The following is a 22,774-nucleotide window of genomic DNA, read 5'->3' on the forward strand; positions in this document are numbered from 1 at the left end:
TAAAACGCACAATGAAGAATCATCAGTAGTGCAATTTCGCGCCCCTTCAATTGGTTGGAGAGTCTTTTCAATATATTTTTCGGCGTGGTCTTATGTCTGTGGTATATATGAAGTTCCTTCTGTCTCTGCAAAAACCGGGTACTCAACCGCAATACAGTTAACTATGCATTTCGGCTGATCAATAAAGTTTATACGCGCAGTGGGGTTTGGCTGGAGCAAAACTATCGGACAATAGCAGATCCTCATTCACATTTCTGCATTCGCCATGACGAGTTTGTCGCTTTGTGTTAGAAAAAATCTAGATTTTTTATAATATAACGGATAATCGTTTGCTTATTAAAACGAACAGCCAGCCAAAATGTACGCCAGTTTGTATTTATATATATCGATGTACAAACTTGAAACAGTTTCAATACTTTCCTACAAGGTGGAGGTGGCCAAGTCGTGAATTGACTTCGTTTTTCCGAAGGAGTAGCAGTCAACCTTCGATAAAGTAAAATTGTACGAGCAAGGATCCAACAGCATCTACTAAAGCGACAATATATATTACGCCAGAGGCAGTTCGATAACAGCAACAGCATCTGTTCGTTCCCAATAGAGATCGTCCCCCACTCCCCTCTCAATCGAGGTCGTTCTGAGTTCTTTTTTTTTTCAAAATAGAAATAGAAGCGAGTAGTCAGGTAATGCCCCTATATCAACCAATATGGTAGTTATGGTTAGAGACGACGTTAAATGCGGGTCTATCACATCTCGAACTATCAGCTTCAATACATAAACATTGCGCTGGAGAAATTGAACTGTTGAGAATACTTTTTTAAGAGGCGGAATTGACCTGGGAACAACTCGAATCAGCGAAGCAAGTACCCGATGCTTTTATTTTTCTCTCAGACAGAAGCACATCGAGGTGCTCCGGAGCGAGGCAAAACCCGGTAACGGTAGGCAAACGCTGCTTCTTCATTTAAATAAGGGATAGTCCTTTAGAGAGGCAACTTTAAACGAATAAGGTTGTCCTAAAGAAGATATTCGCATACGAGCCGAATATTGAAATGCCAACTTGGTGGAAGGCTACTGCATGTAGCATACAGTTTATGATCGAAACCCGTAAAGATACACTTCCATCATCTGTTTATCATATCACCCGCAAGCGAAAACTGCGAATGTTTGTTCGTGTACATTTCTAGCTTAAATATATACAGATAGATCCGAAGAGGAGAAAAAACATGAAATTGACTATGTACGAAAAATGAAGACGTTGGATGATACAAGTCCAGAAGTAAATAACGATACTTGATGATCATCTCTCTAATCTTAACAGATAGGAAGAATTTCTCATAAAATGCAATGAGTTGGTTCTCAGGTCAGATATTACTGCATTTATAGAAAGAACTGGGCCATGAAGAATGATTAACAAAATATCAAACTAAGTGACGCGTACATTTACTTGTCTCAAGTGAAAATTTACAGTGGCTGCAAGTATCACATATTTTTATATATAGTATTTAAAAGCATTCGAATTTCTGCAAAACTATGCAAATGTACTAATTATGAAATTTAAGCTCTTTCTCAACTCTTCTCTTCCATATGGTCTTAGCAACCATCTAACCAACAAGTTCATATATGGAGTTTATTATGATACTCAGAAAGTTAAACAACAATGGAAACAGGATTCTGAAAGTCAAGCAAGTAGCGGTTGAGAATGTTTCTATGTGCTACCGAAATACCAGTTTTAACATGTCTCCTCCGTCTCATACCGAAATTAAGGGCTTAAGTTCATATCATCTAACAAGTAAGCTTCGTTAACGTTCGGCCTTTCGCATATTCACATAGTGACGCACACACAATAAAAGAATGTAGCGGTTCATTACAGCGTGGGAGTAAGGGCTGAACGGCTTTACTGACATTGCTGTATTCAACCCAGTGATGAAGGAATTTTGTAGTTCTAGTTAAATATATTGTCATAAAAAATTCAGACGTATATGTTTTTTTCTAGGAAGATAGAAACTAATATTCTGTAATAAATTGCATCGGTCACAGTAGTTACTCTGTATACAGGACTTGCAAGAGAAACAACATTCATCGATCGCTATGGGTAAAACAGTGTAATAACTTATAGTTTTGGAGCTGCGTGCAGAATCCATGCACGATAGTTACTAAATCTTACAAATATCAGGTCCCGCATATTCATATAAGACATTTACAAACTCCTGCTTCAGGCACTGTTGCTGGAATTTCTTTATCAGTCTTGTATATATGCATGTACATTTAGATACGACGCACATGCACCCTCGTCTATCCGAGGCTTGGAGGCATGCAAGGCCTCTAAGAACATACAAAGATAAACTAACAAGCCATTGCGAAACTGAGTTGCAAAGTCGATCGTGAATCTGATATGCATCTTGGCGCCCCTAAAAACAAACAGAAAACTACGTATTACATCCTTACAAAATAGTATGCACACCAAAACTTTCAAGAGGTGTCAAAACCTTGACGACTATTGAATAATGAATCAAGAAGTTTATCTAGGTCCATAACAGCTTAGGAATTACGACCACATGGGAGCAACTTTAGGTATAGCAACAGTAGGCTAGGTATGCTTTGCTGACTTCAAGGTTTATTCAAAGCGATGATTAAGTGCTAATTTCTTGGATTGACTCCGATCTACGACGCAAAATAACAACTCCCTTTTAAAGTCACTAAAAGATCGAATTTACTACAGGCTGTGCCCGCCATATTTCTTTACTATAAATTTGACTAAGGTCTGTGATTTTAAATGTTGCTTTAATGTACTATCTAAAATTAATAACAATCATTTATCGGCGGTTAGACATCTTATTCTACACAAACCGATTCAACGATAGAGGAGAAATCGCTATAAAACGAAGCTTCACCAGGAAAAACCGGTGTAGCATTTTGCTCTGTCCGTTGATCGTGCTAGGTGGATGTACTGATAATCACATCAATTCATATGGAAAATGAGTGGCGAAATCGAGTACGTGATGATCTCAATTTAGAAATCTGCCCATGTAGGCAGAAGCAGAGCCTTTGGGGCCCTTTTCACGTCCCGATAAATTCGGAACTTATTAACCTGCTGACGATTGGATAGATATCATGTTGGAGCTGTCGAAAATCTCCCTAGTGGTATTTGAATTCAAATAAGGCGACCTGTTCTTTCTGTTGGTTTTTTTGTGTCGGCTTGTTTTGGTGACTATGTTTATCCCCACAGAATAGAGGGGTTCACGACGTTATTTCAAAAACGCTTTTCCAGAGCGAAACAATATATATATATATATATATATATATATATATATATATATATAATTATAGAAATAACTATTTTCAGCTCAATTATAAATGTGCGATGATAAATAAGCGATTGCAAATTATAAAATAATGCGATTATTCGCATGTCTTATGGCATATTCGAAAAAGATCCGTGTCTTTAGGGAGTGAAGAACTATGAAGATACCATTCGTCAACTCCGTCTTACATTGAAAAGCATTATTTTGCTATTCTGTATTCAGATAGAAAGCACAGTATAGATAAATGGTAAAAAACACTTTACCTTAGGCATAACTACTGTAGTTCCATATAGAACTTAACCGGTGCGGAGCGCTGGCTTAATTGTCAATCCATTGAAGGGAAATTGCCGTTGATATGAGCAGTTTAAAAAAAAATTAAAAGGATCGTCCTACATCATAGGGATTTTGCCATTTAATGAACACTTAAATGTAGAAAGACATCTGTATGTTTTATTTTTATCTTCTCTATTACTTTGATAAATTTTAAATATAAACGTTTCAAATATAGTTAGTATTTCAACCATAAGGAGATATATTCATATATTATATATTTCAGTTATAAAACTGTTTATAAATTTTTTAATATTTATATATATATATATATATATATAAATATTTTAAATTAAACAAAACTATTTATTTAGAAACTATTTTTAAACTTTTTGTGATAAAAAAATAATCTATATAAACATGTTAGTCGTTAATAATGTCCTTGTTGAAATTCTCAGTTGTTAATAATTTCAAATGGTCTTCCGGGAATCATCTTAACTTTTGAGAAGTGCTTGAGATTTCCTTATTGTGATAGGGAGTAAGCTTTTTCAGTGGATTTAGCTCAGTGGTAGAGGACATATTACATTCCCTATAACATTGATGTCTAAATCGTAGAAATGATAAGGGTAAAAACATATTTTTATCTATCTATATGTTCTTATGTATATTTTTGTAAAAAGATTACCGGTGCATGCAGATACGTATAAAACGATGCCTGACACTTAATTATCTACCCCATACGAAGATGCTTATCGAAGGTCATAACAATTGAGGCACAAGTCAGGGAAACTTGTTGAAACGTAGTGTACTCATGCAGGCTAGTAACCAACTCAGTAAAGTGAAATATCAGGGTTTGTTTTTCCGAGGTTAAAGGAATATTAGAGCGCTTAGCAACAATTAATTGCGCGTCAGAGTTTGTAATTGTTACCTGCTTACACCAGTATGTCAGTCAGGTTTGCTCACGAGCAGCACGGTTTAGAAACATACGGATGTGAATACCATAGCGATAAGGTAAGTAGAACACATAATTTTCGATGTCATTTGTCCCTAGCAATCCTTTCTTTTATATGAAGTGCGTGATTTAAAAAGTAGCCATTTTTTGCTCGAGGCGCTTGTGTATACTATTTAGACTGCCTCGACTACTAATACTTGGTCCCACCGCGAACAGACAGTCACCGCCTGTATGTTATATCAGGTCAGAAGGCGGGTGTCTTGAACAATAAAAATAGTTAAATTTTGTGAATGAAACTTGGTCGTATTCTATTTTGCTTAAAATGACTTTTCGTTGAGGTATACCCTAGTCCTTGATTTTACATTTATTCTGTTGTACTGCATCTGGTGTAAAGCTTAGGGTATAACCACATCGCCATTTCCACGAAATGAAATTACCTAAATGTACCATTTAGCTTCATTATTTATGCAACTTGTACTATCTTGCCTTTGGTATCATCCTTTGCTAATTTATATGTCCTTATTTTTAGTGATGTTAACGAGTTAGCGCGATGGACCAGACATTTGCGTCTGATGCTGGAAAAAGCAGGGTTCGTTGACTGGAGCACAGCTATGTGACATTTACATAAAAAAAGTCTAACCAAAGAAAATATCATTTTCAGATATTATATAGATACCAAAAAAAAAAAAATGAAAATCATATATCATCCATGTCGTACACCTCCTATGTTCTATGAATTCTGTTAATGCGTTTCAGGAGTATGGAATGGACATCTATCTCCGTCAGTCATGGAATGACAAGCGCCTCAACCTGAGTCGCTTCGGAATAAACACCACCGTTGCACTTAACGGAGAGGACCTCATGGAGAAAATCTGGAAACCTGATCTTTTCTTTAGGTTTGTTTTGATCCCGCTAATCAAATCCCATCATGTAATCTATATATAGTACCTTATTGAGAAATACTGATCCGTAGGAGCTGGCATCTTGCTATCTTAAAACGCTGAAGGTTTGGATTGAAACTAGGCCAAAGCGGCACGCACGGATAGGAAGCATGTTTGTTCTCTATTATGCGTCCAGTTAGTTTTCATTACTATAACGAAAAAATTATCAACCATAGACAGTGGGATAAAATAAAAGAAAAATATTTGGTAACCGAGATCTTCTTCTTAATAGTTACGCGATACTTAATACTTTAGAGCTGGTCAATTGTACAAACTAATTCCGCCGGTCCTCAGTGCCCGCCAACAGTCTGTTATGCATACATAGAGTGAAGTTCACTCATGACGCTGAGAATTTCGAAACTGACGTGCGTTGCATGATGCGTAGTACTTATAGCACGCTGACCCTTTAGCATAGTCTGTCTATTGAACGTGCACTGTACGCTGATGGCCGGTACAAAGGCTTGAAGAAGTCGTAAGGGTAACTTGGTCAACGGATGAGATCGCAAAGTCATTCTTATATTCCCCATAACATGCATTTTAGATATATCAGAAATGTTTATCTCATCTATCGACTAAAATTTTTTTTGCAGTTGTATATTTACTACCGGTTTAGTGTAGTTAAACTTTCTAGTGCCTTGAAAATGACAATCACGTTCTGGTGCGATGCATGATTGTGCCGGTCGTAGGTAACACTCGAACATGCAAATAAAAAGCAGAGAAGATCCAATGATTTTTTTTCTATCGATTAGCTAATCTTGCACGTTACGTATAATGTAAATACCATTTATCGCAAATATCTTAACTGGCACATTGTAATATGTTTGTTCAACGCTCTTCATATACTGGCCTTACGATCACATTGTCCATAGCCATCAGTTGAAAAAACAAAACAGAATGTTTCTGTAACTAGCTTAGGATAGCGAATCATATTTGTAAATTTGTTATGTGTTTACATAAGTTCCCATGGAACGCAGCTCTGTTTGAATATTTGTAACAAAACAATGTATAAAAGGTCAATGTGTTCGTCAAATTGAGTTCCAAAAGTTCATTCTGTTTATATTTATTAGTTATTTGATTAGCGCCAGCCAATAAATTCGTATACAGGTCCTATTATACAATCGTCACTGAAAATTGAAGGTTCTATTTAAAAATCGACCGTTATAAATCTTCAGAGATTTGTCCATTCAAAAGACTTTTGGGAGCTAAATACTCAATCCCTTTTCGGTTACCTGTGCAGTGACTACGATTTAACTTTAGCCAGATTTGTATCAGACACATCGTTGCGTGGCTGTAATTTCGCTGCTTTCGACGCCCTTATCCGTGCCCGACGTAAACACCTTCTTCGCACATGTGTTATAGCTTATTGTAGAGCCCCTTTTTAGAATCGAACTTTGGCATGCATCTGACTCTTTTCCGGATAACCGATGTCATTAGGAATGAGTGTTTCCTAAACTTGCAATGGCTGTGAGCGGTAAGAGTCTATTAGAATCTATTTGGACCTGTCTTAACGATCTATATAACAAAATTACGGAACAGTCTTACATTTAAATACAAAATCAATACTTAAGTAGATTCAGCTTGCTGCCACTATCGACTAACTTGGTTCGCTGTTCGGGGTGGGACTAAGACACATATGACGCTTTAGCACTTATATTATTACAGTTGTTCTTTAATTTTTTTCTTAGCAAAGAAGCATTTTGATAAACGACACTGAGTTTTGCATAATCTCGTACTGTTTTTGTTGTAGAAATGTGAAGAGAGCGGCGTTTCACAGAGTTACGGTGCCGAACATGCTAGTGCGTATTGCCCCCGACGGGCAGGTACTCTATTCGATGCGCCTCACCCTTAGTCTCGCTTGCGTTATGGTCTTTCGCTATTATCCGCTCGACACGCAAAAATGCAACGTCATCCTCGGAGCCTGTAAGTTCAGCCTTGTACCACGTGCCAAGTTGTCTAATTACATATATACTAAATTTCCAATTTACACCTGTGAAAAACTGTAATAAAAAGAGCTTTCAAAAAAAAGCCTTGAGCTTCACAAAATATACTTGACTGGCAAAAAAAGGAATTTCTTAACCGCTTACTGTACTCGTATAGCAACAGTAAGTGGTATTTTTTCATGGATTACAGATGCCCAAACGATCGACCAGACCCGTATTTCGTGGCAGGAACATAAACCTATCGTTATTGAAAGCCCTATCGAATTGCCCGAATTCGACTTGACCGGACATACGCATGGCAGCTTCACCCGATCCGTTGACACTGGCAAGTGTTCCGATAATGGTGTTACGTTAATATTAATAGTTGGACAAGTTTATTTCTAATTATTCCAAGCCTTATCAGAAAATGAAGTAGTTTAAAATATGAAATCCTTTTAGCACTTCGTCTATTATTATCAGGATCGCTTTATGATATGCGTACCCAATTTTGGTCATAGTAAGCTTGGCACTTATACGTTGTGGAAAAATACATTATAGATGAGAATAAAGCTCTTTAAGAAGGCTCTAAGGTTGAGGGAGGCATAGTAGGCTTGGCTTGATCAGCTTTAGCTGTGAAATCATTGGATTTTTAGGCAGTGTAGCGCCTGGCCTTATAGAACAATTTGCGTTCATACGCCTATTCTGTCCATCACTGTCTACATTACAAGTCTTTTGACTTAAGGGCTACTATTAGGACAATATAATAGTTGGGTTTAAATCCAGCGGAAATCCTTTATAGTTTTCATAAAAAAATGGCTGCAGCTTTTCCTAATTTAATTTGAGACAGCTCACATATTATTTATATACTGCATATGTCTCATAAGATCAAACTCAATACGCATTTTAGCAAAAGAGTAGTTTTTTCTCACCTCGAATAAAATTCTTAGCCATCTTAAAGCCGTTCCTGCCTTGAAATTATAGAATGGATTTTTTTTTACCTAATGCAATAATCCATAGACTGAGACCGTTATTATATTATGTAATATACTGATTGACATTTTCTAATACCTTATTAATTTCAACTAAATTTTTGAAAATCACACTAAAAGAACGTAACATATGCTATCAAACCTAATTTAGACGGCCTTTCGTGTTCTAATCGTAGCGTTTATCCGGATCAACGTCAGTAGAGTCAATTCTTTAAAACTTTTATCAGTAATTTTTCGTTTTGAAAAAATCTATTAACCATAATCCAACATATATTTCTATAAACGGATGATTATACTCAGTTATTTTAAATATATTCGTTCTGTTATCCGCTGCACTTGATTTCAAAAGCTTCCGTTGTGTGCGACTGAAAGATTTAGTATTTTCGGTGTGAAGAAAAAATCGAATTTTTTATGTGTTCTGATTTGTTTGGTACAAATACGAAAAACATACACAAAGACTGTATATTTAATTAATTAAAACTTAGGTCAGGATGTGCCACGGATGTGTAAGCACGAAGTACCATATGGCTTAGAGAAACTCTATATTTGGTCTTGGAAATAAAAAGACGACCGAACAATTGTGGCAGCCCGTCAGTTGCCGGAGGTGCCGGTTTGAAGAAAATATATATCCAGTACTTTTTCAAACGGTTATTTATGGGCTGACTCAGAATGAATAGAAGATAACGGACGTGTTGCATCGGTATTTTGAATCCTGGAAGCAAATTGTTTGACGACTATTGCTCATGTATTTTCTATAAACACTAAACAATTAGCTATGCAACCATGACGTATATAGATGAGTTCAAAATGGCTCCTTTAAAAGGCAACATTGTAAATAGTGAGTATTACGTCTATAAATTTTGAGCCTCTGCTGAAAGCTTTGCCACAAATGTGACGGAAATGATCTAAACCACGTACTCCTTACATCATAAGCTAGCTTTGTGTCGATTTATATTATGGGCAGATAATGCAAGACCTGACGAATAATATTATAGGTTGATGAGGTCAACTATGCTTGTATACTAAGAACTTTTTGTTGGTTGTCATGTTATTAGGTAAATCATCTAACAGACCATTGACGACTGTGAACAATAAACGCTCTGACTGAAAATTATTTATCTTTCAACTCGGGGCACAAATGTTTGCTTTATGATGCATCGTTATAGAATTTTATTCAAATCTATGCGTCCAACCATAACAACAAAAAAAGCAAACCTCCTCATCTCTTCTCACGTATAGGCAGTTATTGAATAAGTCTCAACATGGAACGTGTAGAGTACTAAAATCGTTGTCCAGCGTCATCAGTAAACCCACCAAAATGGCTTTTCAGTAGCGTAAGAAGCCAACTTATGTTGCCGCTGACGATTTTTGTAAGCACCTCCTTTCTCGTTCTACTCGGCCAACATGAATGCAGTTCGAACGCATATCGTTTAGTTAGCAGGACAAGTTGCATGACTCCAATGCACTGGTCATCTGATAATTGCATCTATTTGCTATCCAGGAAGCTCCGCGTGGGACCGCATCTCCTTTAAGCACCGACTACCGTAACTAATTTATCAATGGCAATTTCATTAACAACTCCACAATTTTTTGTTATCTATGTGATTAGCTCTAATGCCTCTCTTTAATCTCACAACGAATATCCAATTCAGGGCGGATTTAAGATGATTTTCTTGTTGCGTCAACCCGTGTGAGCTAGTAAGGCAGTTCGATTATGGTATAGTTCTGATCCATCCGTAATAGTAGTTTATGCTGATATTGATCTGATGCCGAGAAAGGATACATTCCACTAGATATTCGAGAGAAGCTCTGAAACGGTTACAATTTTCTCCCTTGGCTTTGTGGTCAGCCGAATCAAACTTACCTAACGCTTCTTTGGGCCAGCACAACAACTGAATGTTAACGAATGTGACGCACTTATTATTTATACGATTTGTTCAGAAACTTTCAGCTTATGTTATCAATAATTGCTATTCTTAACAGTGGAGGTTGGAGATTTAGAATACTCTGAGCGTCAGTACTACCAGTTTATAGTTACTACCTCCCGTTAATAGTCGATAGAGAAATCTCATCGGAGTGCTGTTAAGGTTCCTTCCATCGTAAATTACTATGTAATAATGCTGCTATGTTTAGAATCGCGGATTATGGTAATACGTTTAACCCTAGAACCGCCCGCAATACGGGTAATAGTCAATAGTTTGATATGAATATGTAATAACTGAATGTTGACAAGTGGACAAAATCCACTCAAGCCTGCCTCAGTTTATTTCGTTATGTGTACAGCATACTAATAAAAGCGCAATTGTTAGGCTAGTGGAATTGAAACATAAGATGAAATGGGTATAGTGGGTGTCTTTTCTATCTTTGGGTTCCAGCTCAAAATATTGATCCTTTTAGCTGCTCGAGGCAAGCCGGCTTTACTTAACTAAATGCGCGACAACGTTGAACATCATGGCAACTCTACCAATTCAGAGTTGTTCACAAAACAAACATACATTAATTTGTAATTTAGTACATTAGGTTATCTCAAAATATACCATCCGTCTAGCTTTACCAAAAAATGAACAGAGCTTCTATTACCGAGAAGTTTAGAGTCATCTCTAAATGTCTTTAGCCATATACAGTGCTGAAGCATTTTTAGTATAGCATTTTCGCGTCGACTTTAAATGAGGCAAAGGATTCATCGAACCCGAGGAGGTTCTCTTTCAACCGTTTGTCCATAAGAACAACCGAGAATTTCAATGTTATTGCCTCTCTGTGCTCAAATCGTGACTTACGACTCATAAACACGACTTGTCTACAGCCAGCTATTCAACCTAAGTGTGTCCTCGGAAGCAGTGTTTCATATGTGGGCCATATGTTTGAGTTGGCTGTTGTCGCGGAAAATAGTTTTTCGTCAAATCAAGCCTTATAAGAAGTTCGCATACAGTCAAATTTTCCTGTACTAAATACGCATCCGAGCGAACGTTTCTTCGAAAAATTGAGTTAATGTTTAGGTGCCGTATCCTAATAATGAATCACTTGCTATCAGGTGCACCGTTATAAAGTAACACTTTTTCGAGATTCGAAAAACAAAAATTTTCAATTTCGAGAAGAAAAGGCAGAGCGAGCGCTGGTATTTGATACGCGAGATATATATATATATACTGGAATTAACGAGGCAGCCGTAAAGTCCTGGTGGTGTTTAACGTTAGATAATATATAAGTATCGCGTTTACCTGTGAACTCGAAAAGGCAAGTTCTAGTCGGTTTGTATGCATGTTCCACCCCACTGACGAATTCCTAATCCTTGTTTCTGATATAATATTACTATTTCATGGTTTGTTTAGATTTTGCTTGTCATATTGCATATTTGCATTGTTTTTCCTAGCCTTGTCGTTTTCTGGCACCAATGTGCGCAAATCATGGAGGTGCGTTGCATCGCATAAAATCATATACCATCTATCATCTACGCAGCCTGATTATTACGCCGCCACCAAAAATGCATACATTACCACTATAACGGCCATATTTGCTGCCAATAACTTGGCAAGCACAGTGTTGTCTAACGCAGAAAGCTGGCGACAGAGTCTTTTGTTTTATCCTCTAACAGAATAGGGTTAATGGCAGCGTTAGGTTTAATAGCATCTGATACTACGATCAAATCAATAGGCTCGGCAATGTATAAATATAAAAAGTGATACATAAAAAGTTCGCATAGTCTTTTTTGATCCTCTTTTATACAGACTAACTGTGAGACCTCAGATAAAATATTAAAAGTTTCACCGAGGTGTGGACGGCCTATTCAACGGACATAAGTGCATAACGGTTTTGTTTAGAATACTATTTATTTTCTTACATCATAAAAATGTGTTTTTCATTTTAAAGCCGTCTACCGTTTAGAGACTTACCGGAAAATACCATGCAAGCTTAACAGGACAACAATCTACCTTAGGAAAAACACTCTGGCAAATTCGAGTCTGGAAGCACACTTACCTACAGCCTAGCTACATGTATAGAATACGCGGACTGTGGCCGCAGCCACACTGTGTATCCACCTTTCGAAAGGCAGTCTGTCTGTTGACAATCGAACGAAATATGAATGAAGAGAATAATTAATTCATGTTTCACTCTTTTGAGCAAAACACGCCACTAGTAGACAACTTACCATATCACATTAAATTAATGACAATATTTTTCTTGTTAATTGTAGTGTGCCAATTTTCATTTTTAGTACCATCCTATCTTGTATATGGACGGTGTAGTTGCATGTCGTATATTTTCTGGTATATATTTGAAAGAAAATTAATTTTCGATATCTGGAAAAGTCCACACCGAGGACCAGTACTGGCGCATTAAGCATTAGTGCATCGTAGCAAGAATGGAACGGTACCAACATTGTTTTAGTAACTCTTTATCCTTCAAAAACTTAACAATTATATAGTTAACTAAAGAGTCCTCACCAAACTTGATGTCTACTTAGCAGGTACCGATTAGTCTATTCGAAGAAGTTCGGTGTTTTTTTGCAACATTACTTGCGGGTATCGTAAAAGATATAGGAGAGCACCTATTGCTCAACTGTAGTATTTCAACTGATTAAGTAAGTTCCAGTAGAAATTTCGAGAGTGTGAGTCTGCTAGAGATACCAGGATGATTAGACGATGGGTTGAAAGAATGCTAGTTCGCTAAAAGTCGCATGACTTACTTCTCATCGTCGTTTATCTTAATAATTACATAGTACCTGTACGTCTGTCTTAGCATTGTTTCTTATTATAAGAAACATCATTTTTAATTGATGTATTTGTACAACATCGGTAGGCGGAATAAATTCTTACATGCTAGACAACGCACTTGAGTAAAGTTTGCTCTTACTCAGGTAACTTCGACCCAAACGATTCACGATTCGGTTCAACGATTTACGTATTCGGTAACAACCGAGACATTTGTCCTTTATGTAACATAAACTGACAGCAAATTAAAAATTATTGTGAATAATCAAATCACTCCATTTAGGTTCCTCCTTACAGATGAAAGGTCAGCTGAGCTGATGGCTTAACAGCAAGCACAGTCTCTGGCCAGTAGGTCGAAGCTCTTCACATTACGAGGAATGAAAACGTTTTCTGATACCCCCCGTTCTCAATTAAGATCAACGACAAATATGCTGACAGCTGCCACCTGATTAACATGATAAACTAGACAAATAGAAAAAGAGACTGGAAGATTAAATACTAATTTGATCAGGATACAAGCACCCTCATTACAGCGTCGACTGTATGCGTATCTAGTATGCTGGTTTCCACTGCCCCATGAGGGTTGCAGCTTGCAGAACATTCAGTCCGTATTATTTGCTGCTTCTAGTTAGCTGTATGTATATATATGGCTTTTAAAAATGAGAATTTGTAAAATTAAACAACTGAATCATAAAGAAAAATACTAAAAAAGATGATCTATAATATTCTTTAAGATAACCTAACCCTTTATAAATAGACGTAAGTCTTCGTAATCTGTCAAAGTGCACCTTACAATGGTGCATTTTCTAAACATGAATTTATATTGTATTGTTTAGTTTACATTTACTGTTTTACATTCAAAAATTAATTAATGGGAAGACCTTCCGTATATTATTAACGACTTCTTCAGTGAAAGATGGGTTTGTTTTTAGGAGGAGGCCTCTATAGAGAAAATAACACCGATAAAAACCTAGCAGTCTGAGAATGTCGATGTGGTTTAGTTTTGATTAAGTGAAAACGGGCACCTTACCTTTTGTTTTCTTGCGCTATGTGCATATAGAATAGACAGTAAATCAAGTTGGCTTAACTACTAGAGTTTCGAATATAGACGGACCCGCTTTACCACCAGTCAGCTCGATAGCATTTTAGCCCGAACGGAACAGTGCAACTATATGAGACCAAATCGACCCCTCGTCAACTCCATTTCTCTGATCACTGAACATTTTAGCGAGTTGTGTACTGGTGCTTCCAAATGTCAATCAGCTTAATCTTCTGTAAATGATTTTCTAGATACACAGAGTGTTTTTCCATTGAGGAAGAATATTCATGCCTAACTGAAAGTTAATGTTTGTTTACATATCTGACTGCAGCCGACACTGTTGCGTTCCCAAAACAAATCGTTCTATTTGGAGTACAAAGTTCGATCGAGTACAAAGCCCTCACTGTACGTCATATCTGAGACGATCATCAAACACGGTGGGATTATGTATCGAAGTTGTACTGTCGAACAACGTTGCTGTCGCTGTTCGGAAGGGAGTTACGGCACGGGGATACATTATAAAATCTTGCTACACTGACGAAACAGCTGGGGAAGTTGACCCATGCCAGCATGTTCAGCCAAATATTGAAGTGCTATGGCGCAACTTCGACCACCTTTTTCCCGATAATTCATGCGATTTTTATATGATTTGTAATATCAGAAGCGTAGAGGCACCATATGGAGGCTCCTTAGGTTGTTTATTGGAGCTTTGTATTATCGAAACATCACCCGCTGCTACGGGTTCAAATCCCTGCCTACCCGACCCTCATCCTTTCATCAGCTCCCTCTACACAGTGATACAGTATAATTATGATGGTACAAAAGCTTCGTGGTGCACAAAAGAAAACGTTTCGGGATTTCAGCTCGAATTTGGGCATAATTGACTACTGAGTTTCGTTGCCTATTCGCCTCCCATTTAGTATCCACTTTTCGAATCATTTCCACCTCTAATAGTAATCATGATCACGATTATCGGCGTAGTGCCACAAGTCGTATGTCTTGAATATTCAGCGTAAAAGTAAAGACCTTAGAGAGGCAGCCAGTACATTGTATACTCCGCGTTTAATAAGCCTTATGGACTGAAACATGTATATAATAAGGCTGGAACGTTTGCGCAATGGCACAACAGCGAAAGAATTAATGTTTTAAGTGTTGCGTGGCTTGGTCCATGCGTAGTTCGTTTCATCTATATACGTGCTATGACACGATTTTCTTTCACATTCACGGTCTTTCACATTCATTATGTTTTCATTACATCATGCAGTAACTATAAATAGAAAATTGCTTGATCCTATGTAATAAGTGTAGAGCTTTTAGAGATGCTATCGACGCTGCGGTGTTCAATTTTTTAAAGCAGAATGGGCAGCATGCTTAGTAAAATTTACAAGGCTTTCGAATTTGTTTTTCACTGTTTAAAATTACTTAATATACAAACCAAGAATATTTAACTATTTGTTTTTAAACTATCTCTTTAGGCACTTTCAGCTTCCTAAATGTGACATTGACGCTTGCGCGTCAAAATGGCTACCACCTGATCCAGACGTACCTTCCAACTTTCCTGATCGTCACAATATCGTGGGTGTCTTTCTGGTTGAATATCGATGCTACTCCAGCCAGAGTTACTCTCGGAGTTACTACTCTTCTCACAATGACAACAGTCGCATCCGGGGTACGAACGCAGCTTCCTCCTGTCTCCTACGTCAAAGGTAATTGTCAATTATTGCATGGTAGCTGTCTTTATAATAAAAATATTTATTGAATTGTTATGGACCCCCCACGTAGAAAAGTTTCATTCCACTGATAAAGTGTGTGGCAACAAATAAACGTTGGGATTCGTGTTGGCGTCTCTAAACAGCTATCGACGTGTGGATTGGTGCATGCTCGGTAATGGTTTTCGGCGCATTGCTGGAGTTCACTCTCGTCAACTATCTCTCACGAAGCAAGATGCGACCAGAAGAATTTCGAAAATCCATGAATCCATTTGCTGTAAGTTGTCAAATAGCTATATGCTTTTTGGTAAATATAATGTGGTGTAATAATATCGATTTGGTACAGGTAGAACATACAACACATTTTAAATGCACACATAATAATTATTCAATAATAGTCGAAAGCCTTCAAAAAAGTACTTCGGCTTAACTGTCATCACCAATATGCGTGGTAGGGCATTTACCGCATCCTGATGATACTAGCAAATGTTCTCTCATTCAATGGACCAAAAACATCATTTGTATTCTTCTACATTGTCAGCAAAAACAATTTTTCAAATCAACTTTTTTCCTAACTGTACCATGGTAACATGAAAACGAACTAAGTGACGCAAATTTAAGACCCAAAGCATCTGAAGTTCTTGTTTCTATTCTGTTCTTATGGTGGAGTACGTCGTGAGCCTCCGAACGCTGTGCGCGCTTCTTGCGGCTTTTTTCCGCCAATGACAAATACTGCTCGAAACTTTGTAACTGAATTGCGAAATAGCGACTAACCTTAACGTGGAATAAGCAAACTGAGAAGGAGATTACACGAATATCGCCTAAGAATTTTTGGGAAAATCTGGAATTCATTATTACCTAAAGGCGGGAAAATTTCCAGGCACACTTTGATGAATCAGCGCAAATTTGATATAGTATTACTTTAGTGAAAGTCTCCAAAGGCCGTTAAAGATTGCGACAGATTGTTGAAAGCCTTTATCATACATTAATATTCTTTCCTAGTGCTGTCATTATACAAATATCGTCTTCTAGCTGTGTTCCATTACCCTTCCTTTATCCAGAGCGATAATTTCAGACCCGTAAGTTTCTGTGTCGCGTACATGTTAGCCTGGCACCCATAAGATTCAGTAAATGCAAGCTTTACCTATTGCCTACCAGCAAAGAAAGATGGTCAATTCAACTACCTTAATTGAAATTATAAGTTATTAAGGTTTATTTTAAAACCACTATTTCGCCAGTGTCTACCTTTCGGAGATGATTGTTGGAGTAGGGCTGTTTAGGTTAGCAAATATTATAATGTTTTAAGTAATGTACTCGAACGAAACTCATTTTGTTGTACAATTGCATTTCAGGGCACAAATGTACATGATCATTTGAAATACTTTCAGCATTAAGGACATTAATCATCAAGTAAACAGCTTGGGGAAGGAGGGAGGGGGTAAGAGGGTAACGCAATCTTAGAATGCTGGTAAACAGTCATATGCCGACAACTTAGACGTTTAGAGGCTGTTATATAATAGCTGCTTTTCCTGCACCATAAAAAAATAAGGACAGCGACAGGTTGAGTAAACATCGGATAATCGAGTCGGGGCCTTTTTGGCCAAGGTTGTTTTTAATTTATTAATTTTATGAAGGTCAATATGAATTTATGTCTCAAATACTGGAATAACTTGATAAAGCATGATTAATGAGTATAGCCAGAAAATGATTTACAAAATAAACGTTGCATTATAAGTTCCTACTAATATCACACTTTAGTTGAACTTAGGCCTTTCAATTTCAAACTCTGCATAAATCAATAACTTCTAACTGTATCGACATTAACCTAATATCGTAATGTCCTTTTTTGTCCTGTCCTGCTTTATCTAAGAAATATGAGCAAATATACTAACAAATACGAAAAACCGGCAAAAAACCGAAAGTAGATTTTTCGTGTCTCTCGTTCTATGTCTCGTATTCTCTCCAAAAAGACATAGGAAACTAGGGGGCATTTATATGAGGAATCCTTTATATATTTTGCATAGAGCACAATTTCTTGTTAGTTTTGAATGACGTAGTGAGAAGAGAATCTATTTAGTTCGAAGAAATCCGGCTGGAGCAGTTTTCATCACCAATTTGTTATTTCTATGAAAAGCAATCACAACTCTAACTATATAATAAATCCTATAAGATAGTGTGTTAATAAAGCGCAATTTACAAGTAGAGATTGAAATATATGGTAGATTTACTGACATGAAACTATTCATGCTTACTTTAAATTAAAGATTGTGCCACGTGTATAACAAGCGCTGTATTTGGTTGATTTTTTGAAAGGCTCTGCTCGTTAAGCAGCTTTATCGACCAAGTGAAACTTATGAATATTATCATTGTCAGCATCTAGTTGATGTTCGTTTAAAAACAGATTCTGTAAGCTTGTTACAATCGAGCTCAATATATTTTTTAGATGCGTATAAACTGTATTGATTGATGTGTGCCATTCTCTATACGGTTATAGTTTTTGCTGTAAAATGTCTAATTGTTTAACAAACCAAAGCCATTTATATTCAAGTACTTTTCAGATTGAAAGCTGGGTTCCTCAGGCGGAGAGGAGTATCTTTTAATTATTAGGAAACACAGATAGGCCATCTGTTTTCACTTTAAAACAAAACACTTTACCGAAGTCGTTACCGTTGGTGAGGTAGCGTAGCATACGCGAAGCCCGCACAAATTACGGCTCAGAAAAGCCATAATTGATATACGCGCATATAAGTGTTTTGTGGATGAAAACGTCTCTTTAATAACTTTAAACTTAGATGTGTAGCCCATACTTTTTTTAATAGTCACGCCCAGTTTTCATCTTTACTGCTATTATATATTACGCTTTCAATCGGAAACAGCATATGTATAGAGGAGGACATGGCTCCAATATATAGTACCGAATTTTATTTTTGAAAGGCTTTATGAAAGGACAAAAGACGTTTAATAAGATATGGGTCGTATTTTCCTTCCAGAAGCGTCTAAGTGATAGAGCGGAAGAATCCGTATGGCTTAGGTGGTTATAATTTCTATAAACATACGATTCAATTATAATAATTCACGAGCCGTTATGAATTTAATGTTAGTGAAGCGTAACATTCAACGCCAACATTTAAGTTTCCGAGGCTTATACTAAATCTAGTTCTTAAATCCGTTTAGGTACAATTATAATCAAAACAAGATATTTACTATTTATTTTCTTGATGTCAGATATATTACATTCTTATTTCACGGTATCGATTCTGATGGCTTATACGGCTTTGTGGGTTATCAGTTTCGCGTTTACATAGTTTGTCCTTTGAATGTAATGTCCAAAAGAACTTCCTCAGCTGCCCTGTACTCTAAATGTTTGTATGTATGACATTGCGAGTATATATTTGCATTCCTGTACCTAAGATTACATAGGTAACTCAATAATGACCTCATAAACAGAATGTACGTTTATCTTGTTCCAAACGTTCGTAATTTTTTTCCATACTTTGACAAAAAAAAAACTTCCCTAAATCAACTCTGATTAGGGTCTAACGTTTTGTTTAGGAAACAAGTTGTACATGCTGCAATTGACTGAATCAATAGTGTTGAAGTCTCGTTGATTGCTCGTTCCGCGCAGACGACTGATTAATTTTGTTCCCTCGGTTAAGATGGTGACTTCATGTTTGGAATGATACGTATACTAACCAGCTCGTTCGCCATTGCTTGATATGTATCTGCTATGCTGTTCGGTGGTGATCTTCATTCGTCTCATTAACTGCCTCCACCACCCATGGTTACATCGTCGATTTGGCTCGAATCGTATGGGTGGTCTGCAATCCGTCCGGTAATTCTATTGTTCGGCTCAACAGTGTATGGTCAGAGAAAATGGCGAGATCCAGTTAACTGAATTACCGAAAAATGTTAGTACATATCATTTTCACCGCAATCGCCCCACAAGGCAAAATTCACTTGCCACCACAGGGCCCAGAAGATCCGGTGAATCGGCTGTTGTTAGTTATAACTACTCTATGTTACAATAAACTGTTATGAATAGCTCTTTGAGTGTAAAAAGTTTGTTTGCCAGTATCACCGATCGCCGTCTCACTGTGTGATGAATGATTATCTCATTTTTTACTTTAAATATCCTTTTCTTCTTTGTTCTCTGCTACTTTTACGCTATTCTTTAAGTTATCTGAAACTGCAACTGACTGCTTGTCAGTGTCATAATGAGGGGGGGGGGGGGGCAAGCGCCCTGTCACGTTTTTCAGCGGGGCAATAAAGGTTGAACTTTCTATTCATTCTATAAGCTATTCGTGTCTCAGACCATTTTTGTATAGGAGCGTTGTCGATGTTCACATATATACCTATGAAACCTACAGAAATTTATTACGATTTTGTTATCTCTGGTGTATTTATACTCAAAAGACGCACTATGTCATTGAGGCTCCACAGCGGCTTATTATAATCACGACCTGCGCGAATACCAATGCTTTTTATTTAGTGAAGTGGCTCTTTACCAAGTTGACAAAGTAAGTCTGAAGACAGAAAAGAATATTGTTAAAATTTTTGTGCTAGGCTTTGATAGAAAAATTATTTTTCACTTACTAAACAGTTAGCTTACTCCGGAAAATCAATTAGCTTTAACTAGTTACTCTGTCATAGATGCAACACGCACAATATAGCTTTCATCATCAAGTTCAAACTCACATTGACGCGAGCTATGTACAACCCTGTATGTGCATATCTAATTGCATTTTAGCTCCATAGTTAGTTTCTGCTTTTATCTCTCGGAAACGATCCGAGCGATAAAAAAATGCAATACATCATGCATTTTTGTCTTATAGAATTCAAAATTCATCTTAAACTTTTATATATATATATATATCGCACAAATAGGACCATTTAAAGAACTTCCACATGTAGTAGCGACAAAAAATATGCCGCTTGTAGTATTTTTTGTGGCAGTCACGTTATAAACTCAAGAGTGATACAAAGGTACATATGGACGTCATTGCTATGTATATAGAGATGCAAATCTTTCAGTTTTATTCAATGCTCCAGTAGCCTTTGCTAATAAAAAAGCATAATCCACAAATGAGTTTCCATCGTTCATTTGTCAATTAAACTATGTCTGATTGCCGATCAAAAGTTAATGAAAGATTGTATTGTGTTAGACCTTTTTTACAGTTTCACCTGCTTATGTATCAGAGCTAGATGTAAGGCGTTATCTGTGTACACTCGTAAGCCACATCAATGGCGCTACACTGTAGATGAATCAATAATTAAATAGTCATTGTTGTACAGAGCCGGCAATCCTTACAGTAAGTTCTGTTTTTGATGATACCTAAGAAAAATATAAACAATAGAATAGTAATTAATACACACGCGTAGTAAAGGGTGGAACTATGTGTGTCCAAATTTGCATGATACTATCGTAGAAAATAATTGATGCTATGGAAAGAAAGAAAGGAAATTATACTATTATATTTATCAAAGACTTTTACGGGGTAGCCGAAATGGCCCCATTAAAATTAATTTTCAAAGAGATATCAATTGGAACATTTATCTTATTAGCTCATGTGACCTCACATGAGCGCTCAAGGCCACTAATGATTTTGCGCGAAGAAGTCATTCACTCAACAAAACCAAAGGGAACGTGCTTTTCTTTCTAGAAAGAGCTGTGATTATACTTAGATAAGCCGGTGCTTTATTATTGAAGTTCTGCTGCGTAACGTGAAGTCGGCTTGTGAATGGCCCATATACTACGATATTCGTGAGTTGCATTTTATTCATCGAAAACGAGGAAGAAAAACAATGTACGCACTGTTCTCCGAAGCGCATTTAACCGTACTGAGCCCCGGACCGTATAACCATCATGGCTATGCATGGTTATCGTGTAAATAATAATTCATTGTAAATCCTGATTTACGATCACGATTACTCGCAATGTCATGCTGCATCTTATTTTTTCGACCTTATTTTTTCCAAATGATGCGTCATGCCAATGTAGTCGTCAACATCTTGTCTCATCAAATCATATATGTAACACGTTGTTAATAATGACTTGTGGCACAACAAATACAGAACTGCGATGCCTTCTTTTAGCTTGTCATACTCGAATGGTCTCAATCTAATGACTTTGATAAAAAATGTTGCCTTAAAAGATATCACTTTAGCAGTAATAGAAACAGTAATAGAAATACAAGGTGTTTACGCTGCTTCTGTATCGTTCAATAAAACTTTGATTAAATACAAACAAATCTTAGCTGTGGTAAGATATCCTACCTGTTAAAATTAAAGCGAAGGGGAAATTAAGTCACAAATTTTATTGAATGCCTGGCCTGACCCATGTATATCTCAAACGTCCCGAAAATTTCACAATATAGTTTCAAATCAACGTTTCCTTGCTAGAAAAGACAGAATGGTATACATAGCCCTGCCCTGTATATTTCCTTGTATAGTAAAAGGAAACAAATAGTTACTTTGTATCCAAATGTTACTACAATAGCTTGCAAATGCAAAATATTGTATGCGTATTATATCTTGGCTTGCTCTGTATTTACTGAAAATTCCATAATTCGAAATGGCAAAGGTCTTAGCTAACAAATTGCGTGCAACGTGATTTTTTCCTTGAGGTTTAGATATTATAACGACTGTCAAAATCTAGATAAGTTCAACATCTGCACTACTTATATCAATGCTACTAACACAGCTTTAGCGAGTACCTTTGTATTACCACAATGGCTCATACAAAGCACGCCATTTAAGTCGCCATTAAAATCATACTAATCTATTCCTACCTACCTAATCTATCTATATCTATGCAGACAATGCTCAATATAATTATAAATTTTTTTTGTTGCCAATTTCTACTATAACTTTCGCACCGTACCGCTTAGTGGCTTTGTTTCGATATGCCTTCAACTCAAATTCTGTATTTATTTACCGGTTTCATTTCT

The 22,774-nt window shown here is 36.8% G+C and overlaps 1 protein-coding gene across 11 annotated transcripts in view; it reads left to right on the plus strand.

Annotated features, from left to right (window-relative positions):
• Nucleotides 1-22,774, plus strand: part of LOC111246162 (glycine receptor subunit alpha-3-like) — a 122,228-nt gene that overhangs the window by 88,796 nt on the left and 10,658 nt on the right. For 9 of the 11 annotated variants that reach the window (XM_086984719.1, XM_086984722.1, XM_086984712.1 and 6 more), the window contains 6 exons: nucleotides 5,278-5,417; nucleotides 7,210-7,382; nucleotides 7,593-7,727; nucleotides 15,594-15,824; nucleotides 15,974-16,104; nucleotides 19,685-19,735. In XM_086984719.1, the coding sequence (XP_086840845.1) occupies nucleotides 5,278-5,417; nucleotides 7,210-7,382; nucleotides 7,593-7,727; nucleotides 15,594-15,824; nucleotides 15,974-16,104; nucleotides 19,685-19,735 (861 nt within the window). Of the gene's footprint in view, nucleotides 1-5,277; nucleotides 5,418-7,209; nucleotides 7,383-7,592; nucleotides 7,728-15,593; nucleotides 15,825-15,973; nucleotides 16,105-17,179; nucleotides 18,311-19,684; nucleotides 19,736-22,774 lie in introns of those variants that run through there. The other 2 variants (XM_086984718.1, XM_086984713.1) reach the window with 2 other exon arrangements.

This window comes from Varroa destructor, unplaced genomic scaffold, assembly GCF_002443255.2.
Source record: "Varroa destructor unplaced genomic scaffold, Vdes_3.0 BEIS01000003.1, whole genome shotgun sequence".
Lineage (NCBI taxonomy): Eukaryota > Metazoa > Arthropoda > Arachnida > Mesostigmata > Varroidae > Varroa > Varroa destructor.